The sequence below is a fragment of the Oncorhynchus mykiss genome, chromosome 4 (assembly GCF_013265735.2).
Source record: "Oncorhynchus mykiss isolate Arlee chromosome 4, USDA_OmykA_1.1, whole genome shotgun sequence".
Lineage (NCBI taxonomy): Eukaryota > Metazoa > Chordata > Actinopteri > Salmoniformes > Salmonidae > Oncorhynchus > Oncorhynchus mykiss.
In genome coordinates, this window is record NC_048568.1 from 4597719 (window position 1) to 4607962 (window position 10244).

Sequence of the window (10244 nt, forward strand, 5' to 3'; positions counted from 1 at the left end):
ATTCACACAGGACACCGGATAAGACAGGAGAAGTACTCCAGATATAACAAACTGACCCTAGCCCCCCGACACAAACTACTGCAGCAGAAATACTGGAGGCTGAGACAGGAGGGGTCAGGAGACACTGTGGCCCCATCCAATGGTACCCCCGGACAGGGCCAAACAGGAAGGATATAACCCCACCCACTTTGCCAAAGCACAGCCCCCACACCACTAGAGGGATATCTTCAACCACCAACATCATCCTGAGACAAGGCAGAGCATAGCCCACAAAGATCTCCGCCACAGCACAACCCAAGGGGGGGTGCCATCCCAGACAGGAAGATCACATCAGTGACTCAACCCACTCAAGTGACACACCCCTCCTAGGGACGGCATGAAAGAGCACCAGTAAGCCAGTGACTCAGCCCCTGTAATAGGGTTAGAGGCAGAGAATCCCAGTGGAAAGAGGGGAACCGGCCAGGCAGAGACAGCAAGGGCAGTTTGTTGCTCCAGAGCCTTTCCGTTCACCTTCACACTCCTGGGCCAGACTACACTCAGTCATTTGACCCACTGAAGAGATGAGTCTTCAGTAAAGACTTAAAAGATTGAGACCGAGTTCATTGGTAGCCAGGTGAGAGCCCTCCCAAGGAACCTCCATTGGTAGGCATGAGGAATTGCTTGATGGAGGGGGTTCAAACGTTGGCTGAGTGCCATGACTGGGCGTTGGACATGCTACAGGAACAATTCCGCCGGTTGTCTGGGGGGGCAGCCTGCCACGGTGGCAAACCCACTGCCCTCCAGTAACTCAGCGGTTAGTAGCGCCGCCCCACCGGCCACTCCACCTTCCTTGGATCCCCAGTTATCTTCCCCGAAACTCTTTATTAAGCATATGGCATGCTGAGAGACAGTTGATCATTCTCTCCTGTCCTCAGTGATTTTCTCTACAGAACAAAGAGACAGGATATAGTTTTATAACCCAACCCTAGCCTGTGGTTGACCAATTAGAATTCCCTGCAAAACAACTGGGCCAATAGCCAAATATCATGTTTCAGGCTCAATGTTTAGACAAATTCCTCCCATGTCTCTGACCAATTGATCATTAATTCCCTATTATAGAAAAAAAAAACTTTCGATTGACAGTTAGTCCTCTGCATTGTGTAATATCTTAAAACATTCGAACAGTTATAATGAACACGAAGGGAGACAGAGAGCTGGTTTCAAGCGCAGGGTGCAGTATCTGTTTATTGCAAAGGACCACTGTTAGTTCGAGAGGCACAGGGGAACCCAAGAGCAGACTCAGACGAGGAAACCAAAGTATTTATTGCCAAATGGAGTACAGGCCAGAGGAAGCTCGGGTGGGTTGTAAGAAACCAGATGTGGCGGCTGGCGTTGGAGTGAGCTGGGTTGGGACAGGTTAAACAGGTCTGGAGGGAAATCCAAGAGAGTGATGGTGAGCTGATTCCAGAACAGTGTTTCAGGGTGGTGAGATGTGGAACAGAAGCCAGAGTCAGAGCTGCCAAACTACAGTGGAGAGGATAACTAGTGTCAGGCATGGAAAAAGACACAGCTGTCGGCTCCCGAACGTAAGGCTCTCGAAGATTATTTGTCTGTAGCTCTTGACGCCGGTACCATAGTCCCCTCCTCCTCTCCCGCCGGAGCGGGGTTTTTTTTTGTCAAGAAGAAGGACGGGTCTCTGCGCCCCTGCATAGATTATCGAGGGCTGAATGACATAACAGTGAAGAATCGTTATCCGCTTCCTCTTATGTCTTCAGCCTTCGAGATCCTGCAGGGAGCCAGGTTTTTCACTAAGTTGGACCTTCGTAACGCTTACCATCTCGTGCGCATCAGGGAGGGGGACGATTGGAAGACGGCGTTTAACACTCCGTTAGGGCACTTTGAATACCGGGTTCTTCCTTTCGGCCTCGCTAACGCTCCAGCTGTCTTTCAGGCATTAGTCAATGATGTCCTGAGAGACATGCTGAACATCTTTGTTTTCGTTTACCTTGACGATATCCTGATTTTTTCACCGTCACTCCAGATTCATGTTCAGCACGTTCGACGTGTCCTCCAGCGCCTTTTAGAGAATTGTCTTTTTGTGAAGGCTGAGAAGTGCACTTTTCATGCCTCCTCCGTCACATTTCTCGGTTCTGTTATTTCCGCTGAAGGCATTAAGATGGATCCCGCTAAGGTCCAAGCTGTCATTGATTGGCCCGTACCTAAGTCACGCGTCGAGCTGCAGCGCTTTCTCGGCTTCGCGAACTTCTATCGTCGTTTCATCCGTAATTTCGGTCAGGTGGCAGCTCCTCTCACAGCCCTTACTTCTGTCAAGACGTGCTTTAAGTGGTCCGTTTCCGCCCAGGGAGCTTTTGATCTCCTCAAGAATCGTTTTACATCCGCTCCTATCCTTGTTACACCTGACGTCTCTAGACAGTTCGTTGTCGAGGTTGACGCGTCAGAGGTGGGCGTGGGAGCCATTCTTTCTCAGCGCTCCCTCTCTGACGACAAGGTCCACCCATGCGCGTATTTTTCTCATCGCCTGTCGCCGTCGGAACGTAACTATGATGTGGGTAACCGCAAACTGCTCGCCATCCGGTTAGCCCTAGGCGAATGGCGACAGTGGTTGGAGGGGGCGACCGTTCCTTTTGTCGTTTGGACTGACCATAGGAACCTTGAGTACATCCGTTCTGCCAAACGTCTTAATGCGCGTCAGGCGCGTTGGGCGCTGTTTTTCGCTCGTTTCGAGTTCGTGATTTCTTATCGTCCGGGCTCTAAGAACACCAAGCCTGATGCTTTGTCTCGTCTCTTCAGTTCTTCAGTAGCCTCCACTGACCCCGAGGGGATTCTCCCTGAGGGGCGTGTTGTCGGGTTGACTGTCTGGGGAATTGAGAGGCAGGTAAAGCAAGCGCTCACTCACACTCCGTCGCCGCGCGCTTGTCCTAGGAACCTTCTTTTCGTTCCCGTTCCTACTCGTCTGGCCGTTCTTCAGTGGGCTCACTCTGCCAAGTTAGCCGGCCACCCTGGCGTTCGGGGTACGCTTGCTTCCATTCGCCAGCGTTTTTGGTGGCCCACCCGGGAGCATGACACGCGTCGTTTCGTGGCTGCTTGTTCGGTCTGCGCGCAGACTAAGTCCGGTAACTCTCCTCCTGCCGGCCGTCTCAGGCCGCTTCCTATTCCCTCTCGACCGTGGTCTCACGTCGCCTTAGATTTTGTCACCGGACTGCCTTCGTCAGCGGGGAAGACTGTTATTCTTACGGTTGTCGATAGGTTCTCTAAGGCGGCTCATTTCATTCCCCTTGCTAAGCTTCCTTCTGCTAAAGAGACGGCACAAATCATCATCGAGAATGTTTTCAGAATTCATGGCCTTCCGTCAGACGTCGTTTCGGACAGAGGTCCGCAATTCACGTCTCAATTTTGGAGGGAGTTTTGCCGTTTGATTGGGGCTTCCGTCAGTCTCTCTTCCGGCTTTCACCCCCAGTCTAACGGTCAAGCAGAACGGGCCAATCAGACTATTGGTCGCATCTTACGCAGTCTTTCTTTTCGCAACCCTGCGTCTTGGTCAGAACAGCTCCCCTGGGCAGAATACGCCCACAACTCGCTTCCTTCGTCTGCGACCGGGCTATCTCCTTTTCAGAGTAGCCTCGGGTACCAGCCTCCGCTGTTCTCATCTCAGTTCGCCGAGTCCAGCGTCCCCTCCGCTCAGGCTTTTGTCCAACGTTGCGAGCGCACCTGGAAGAGGGTCAGGTCTGCACTTTGCCGTTATAGGACGCAGACTGTGAGGGCTGCTAATAAGCGTAGAACTAAGAGTCCTAGATATTGTCGCGGTCAGAGAGTTTGGCTCTCCACTCAGAACCTTCCCCTTAAGACGGCTTCTCGCAAGTTGACCCCGCGGTTCATTGGTCCGTTCCGTATTTCTCGGGTCATTAATCCTGTCGCAGTTCGACTTCTTCTTCCGCGATACCTTCGTCGCGTCCACCCGGTCTTCCATGTCTCCTGCATCAAGCCCGTCCTTCGCGCCCCCGCTCGTCTTCCCCCCCCCCCCATCCTTGTCGAGGGCGCACCCATCTACAGGGTCCGTAGAATTTTGGACATGCGTCCTCGGGGCCGTGGTCACCAGTACCTCGTAGATTGGGAGGGGTACGGTCCTGAGGAGAGGAGTTGGGTTCCCTCTCGGGACGTGCTGGACCGTGCGCTGATCGAGGATTTCCTCCGTTGCCGCCAGGTTTCCTCCTCGAGTGCGCCAGGAGGCGCTCGGTGAGTGGGGGGGTACTGTCATGTACTGTCATGTTGTGTCTTGTCTCTGTCCTTTCCCTTCACCCTGTCTCCCTCTGCTGGTCGTTGTTAGGTTACCTTTTCTCCCCCTCTTTCCCCCAGCTGTGCCTTGTCTCCTCCTAACCACCTCGTCACCCCTTTTCCCACCTGTTCCCTTTTTCCCTCTGATTAGGTCCCTATATCTCTCTCTGTTTCTGCTCCTGTCTTTGTCGGATTCTTGTTTGTTGTGTTTCATGCCTGAACCAGACTGTCGTCATGTTTGCTGCAACCTTGTCCTGTCCTGTCGGAACCTGCCGGTCCATCTGAGCCTACGTTTTGTTTTGTTATTAAAGAAGCTCTGTTTACGTTAATTCGCTTTTGGGTCCTCATTCACGCACCGTAACACCAAAACAGTTAGTATGGACAGTTATCCTATTTCCCATGTTGAAAAACCTTTAAGTGACCAAATCATCACCCATAATATATTTTCCCATTAATAATTCACAGAATTGTCTTCCTGACGGGCCGCCCCCAGGTGGTAAGGGTAGGTAACAACACATCTGCAACGCTGATTCTCAACACAGGGGGCCCCTCAGGGGTGCACGCTCAGTCCCTTCATGTACTCCCTGTTCACTCATGACTGCATGACCATATGACCAGGCACGACTCCAACACCATCATTAAATTTGCCGATGACACAACAGTGGTAGGCCTGATCACCTACAAAGATGAGACAGCCTATAGGGAGGAGGTCAGAGAGCTGGACGTGTGGTGCCAGAGTAACAACCTCTCCCTCAATGTGATCAAGAAAAAGGAGATGATTGTGGACTACAGGAAAAGGAGGAGCGAGCACACCCACATTCTCATCGACGTGGCTGTAGTGGAGCAGGTTGAGAGCTTCACGTTCCTTGGTGTCCACATCACAAACAAACTATCATGGTCCAAGCACACTAACACAGTCATGAAGAGAGCACGACAAAGCCTATTCCCCATCAGGAAACTGAAAAGATTTAGCATGGTTCCTCAGATCCTCAAAAAGTTCTACAGCTGCACCATCGAGAGCATCCTGACTGGTTGCATCACTGCCTGGTATTTTTAACTGCTCGGCCTCCGGCCACAATGCACTACAGAGGGTAGTGTGTACGGCCCAGTACATCACCGGGGCCAAGCTTCCTGCCATCCAAGACCTCTATACCAGGCTGTGTTAGAGGAAGGCCCTAAAAATTGACAAAGTCTCCAGCCACCCAGGTCACAGACTGTTCCCTCTGCTACCACACGGCAAGCGTTACCGGACTGCCAAGTCTAGGTCCAAAAGACTGCTTAACAGCTTCTACCCCAAAGCCGAACAGCTAATCAAATGGCTAGCCAGACAATTTGCATTGTCCCCCTCCTCTTTTACGGTGCTGCTACTCTGTTTATTATCTATGCACAGTCACTTTAACTCGAACTACATGTATATATTACCTCAATTACCTCGACTAACCTCAACAAATTATCCCTCCTATTGACTCTGTACCGGTACACCCTGTATATAGCCTTGATATTGCCATTTTACTGATGCTCTAATTATTTGTTACTGTTATTTTTTACTTGTCTATTTTTCACTTAACATTAATTTTTTACTTAAAACTGCATTGTTGGTTAACGGCTTGTAAGTAAGCATTTCACTGTAAGCTCTACACCTGATCGGCGCTGTTGACAAATAACATTTGATTTGATTTGAATTGGATTGGAGAAACTGTACCTTTTCTCTCATCTCTAACTATCAGTAAGGCTGAAGGGCAGGCTAGCTGGGCACAGCAACAGCCAATCACGTCATCATGCTATCACAAATTATTTGTTTATCCAACCATTTTTTCATTTGTGTGTTCACTTGTGTATGTTTTGTTGTTGGTGGTGTGTGTGTGTGTGTGTGTGTGTGTGTGTGTGTGTGTGTGTGTGTGTGTGTGTGTGTGTGTGTGTGTGTGTGCAAAGAGACCCCGGGGTAGGGGAGTTTCTGTCAGTAACTCAGGGATAAATAGAGAGGCAAAGCTCAGAGTTTTTCAGAAGGCTGACCTGACAGGGTCACACACAAGACCAAACAGGAGCAGGACCTCAGCATTTTTACTCTTTAACACAAATGGAGAAGCATGAAGATGTTCAATACTGTTTTCAAGACAGAAACTCTTCTTGCAGAAAGGCTTTGCTGTCGACATCTATCTACATAACACTGTACATCTTCTTCTCATCGATTTCAGCAGTTACAGTATTTTTAAACGTACTGGTGATCATCTCCATCTCTCACTTCAAGCAGCTCCACACTCCAACCAACCTGCTCATCCTCTCTCTGGCTGTGTCAGATCTCCTGGTGGGACTGATTGTGATACCAGTAATGACTGTAGCAGTAATGGAATCATGCTGGGGTTTTGGGGAATATTTCTGTGTTTCAATTCTACATTACTTTTTTATGTACTACTTTATCGCTTGGCAATTTGGTCTTGATATCTATTGACCGCTATGTTGCTGTGTGTGATCCCTTATTGTACCACTCTAAAATAACAATAACAGGAACTATCTGTTGTATATCCATTACCTGGTGTTGTTGTATCATATACGATGCTGTTATTATAAAAAACTTTGTAAATGTACAGATACCCAGTAGGTGTTTGACAGAATGTGTTATTGTTGAAGGAATAACATGGGTTAATATAATTTACATTGTATTTATAATGGTTGTCCCTTGCTCTATTATTATAACACTTTATTTGAAAATCTTTGTGGTGGCCAGATCACAGGCCAGAAAGGTGTTTTCAAAAGAGGATGCCAGTGTGTCTGGTGGTAAAACTGTATCAGCAAATAAGTCTGAGACAAAAGCAGCAAAAACTCTAGCCATTGTTGTTTTCACCTATCTCATTTCTTGGATTCCATCTCTATTTATTTACTTTGTTTTTTCTGTTTTAGGTAATCATTTAATATCATTTTTCACCAGTTATCTGGCACTTGTTAATTCCTTAATTAATCCAATAATTTATGCTTTCTTTTATCCATGGTTCAAAGTGACAGCTAAACTTATTTTAACTTTGAAGATAAGACGTTTATAGTTCCTATAATATGATTCCCTAGTTCGGCAAACATCGGTTTGTTATAGTTTTGTTCTACAATTGTTGTATTTATTTCATGTTACAATACACCGCCTTACTTACCTCAGTGTTGTCACCATAGATACATGTGGTGTTGATACAGAATGATTTGTCTGGATTGGAATAGAATGACTTGGAGAAGGCAGAAGAAGGCATAAGCATGTTTTATAAAAGACATTGCCGTGATTGTGGATTGTGTACTCCAAATACCTAAGGCTGTGGTTGTTCCGTGTTACTTAATGATAAATAGTTGGTATTTTAATAGTACATTCTGAGGACGTCCTGAGTCGTTCCATATGTTGTTTAACATCTCCCTCTAGTGGCTCAATTGAGGCAAGACGTCTTCATCAAGTGTAGTACAGTTGAAATGAACAATGCTGCATTATATCAGATAACATCCAAGTCTATCTCAATGGTGTATTGTGTAAGTAGTTAAGGGTAAAATGCAAGAACATCCAATTATGGTTAACACTTTATAATTTCAGTAATAAACCATTTGTAAGTAATTTACAGGTTGCTTTCCAACATTTTCCAGCAACAGGTTTCTCTGGCAATGCACCCCACAACCAATAAACAAAGCATACCGACTTCATGTGTTTCAATTTCATGACAATCGTGACACATTAAAACACTATGCTCTTTCTCCACAAATGCCCTCGCCTGGTTTAATCTGGGTTATCCTTGACATCAGACAAGGAAATCAGATGGGCCACCAGTCTGAGGTAGGGTTTGATGTTGGCCCAGAAGTGATCAGACAGGATTTGGCTATGGCACCAGCACTGTCGACCACTGACATCAATGTCAGCATAGATAGTTTGGGGCAGAGAGCTGTCGCTTATCCCCATGAGGAGCAAGTTGGGAGTGACTGAGTCTGGTCAGGCAGGAGGATGATGAAGGGGAGTGGTACTTCTGCCCCATGGAGCAGTCAAGGGCAATTGAAGGAAGGAGGTGGGTTTTGCCATCTGTCGTAACACTATGATGATCTGACCCCTCTGTCACTGGAGGATAAGGTGGAGTTGGCTTGTAAACTCTGTAAATGACCCTCAAGGTTGGTTCCTCTTCTCTATGAACAGTTCGATGTTTGTAGCTGAGGGTGTCTGGCTAACAGCTCAGGCCCAGTGTTGGTTCTTGTGGATGGTGGTCTGGGAGAGCCATAGCTCACTACTCTTTGACCTCCCTTCTGGAGGAAGGTGTTCCGCAGAGGTAATGTTACTGGCCCATTCAACCCCTCGGCCAAGAGGCAGCTTTGCAGCCTGTCCACCAACGACTTTACTTCGGTTCCCATGGGTAGACTTCTCGACTTCTCGACTGACTCCTGAACATCCGTGTTGCCATCATGGTGGTCCTGAGAATGTTTCTGGAGGGCATAGATGGCACAGCAGGGACTACACATCGTTACGAAGGGTAAGACCTGCCATTCATAGGTGCTCGGCACTGCTTTTCAGTCCAAATTAAGATCCACAACATTTATTCCATGGGACAAAACTAGGTCCAGAGTATGACTGTGGCAGTGAGTAGGTCCGGAGATATGTTGGACAAAACGCACTGAGTCGCTGATGACTCCGAAATTCAGGGAACTCAGTGAGGAACGCTATATATGCTATCATAAATCTTAGCAACACCTCCGCTATTGCTGGATGCGCAGGGATATGGTCACTAGTGTAACCAGGCGGTGAGGCCTCATTTAACACAGTAAATTCATCAGGCTTAAGCTATGTTTCAGTCAGGCCAATCACATCAAGATTATGATCAGTGATACGTTAATTGACTATAACTGCCTTGGAAGAGAGGGATCTAACATTAGGTCGCCCTGTTTTGAGATGTGAGGTATCACAATCTCTTTCAATAATGGCAGGAATGGAGGAGGTCTTTATTCCAGAGAGATTGCTAAGGTGAACACTGCCATGTTTAGTTTTGCGCAACCTAGGTCGAGGCACAGACACGGTCTCAATGGGGATAGCTGAGTTGACTACACTGACTGTGCTTGTGGCAGACTCCACTAAGCTGCCAGGCTGGCTAACAGCCTACTGCCTGGCCTGCACCCTATCTCATTGTGGAGCTAGGGGAGTTAGAGCCCTGTCTATGTTCGTAGATAAGATGAGAGCACCCCTCCAGCTAGGATGGAGTCTCACTCCTCAACAGGCCAGGCTTGGTCTACAAATTCTGGCCAGGCTTGGTCTACAAATATCTACAAATTCTATCTTTTGGCAGGGGTAGAAAACAGTTTTCAACCAGCGATTGAGTTGTGAGACTCTGCTGTAGAGCTCATCACTCCCCCTAACTGGGAGGGGGGCAGAAACAATTACTCGATGCTGACACACCTTTCTAGCTGATTAACACGCTGAAGCTATGTTGCATTTGGTGACCTCTGACTGTTTCATCCTAACATCGTTGGTGCCGACGTGGATAACAATATCCCCATACTCTCTACGCTTGGCATTTTTAGCCTTAGCCAGCACCATCTTCAGATTAGCCTTAACGTCATTAGCCCTGCCCCCTGGTAAACAGTGTTTGATTGCTGTATAATTCACTTTAAGTATAATACTATGGGTAATGGAGTCGCCAATGATTAGAGTTTTCAATTTGTCAGAGCTAATGGTGGGAGGCTTCGGCGTCTCAGACCCAGTAACAGGAGGAGTAGAGACAAGAGAAGGCTCGGCCTCTGACTCCGACTCGCTGCTTAATTTGGAGAACTGGTTGAAAGTTTCTGTCGGCTGAATGAGCGACACCGATTGAGCATTTCCACAGCATTTCCCTCCAGAAGCCATGAGAAAGTTGTCCGGCTGCGGGGACTGTGTGAGGGGACTTATACTACTATCTGTACTTACTGGTGGTACATACAATGTTTCATCCTTTCCTACACTGAAATTACCCTTGGCCAACCACCATCCTATT

General features: G+C 47.8%; 1 protein-coding gene across 1 annotated transcript; it reads left to right on the forward strand.

Moving 5' to 3' along the window:
• The first annotated feature begins 6247 nt into the window (after positions 1-6247).
• Positions 6248-7473, forward strand: LOC118964423 (trace amine-associated receptor 8c-like). The gene is given in 2 exon segments (XM_036975499.1): positions 6248-6651; positions 6653-7473. Coding segments are annotated over 2 exon segments (960 nt in total). The 5' UTR covers positions 6248-6349; the 3' UTR covers positions 7311-7473.
• Positions 7474-10244: the final 2771 nt, after the last annotated feature.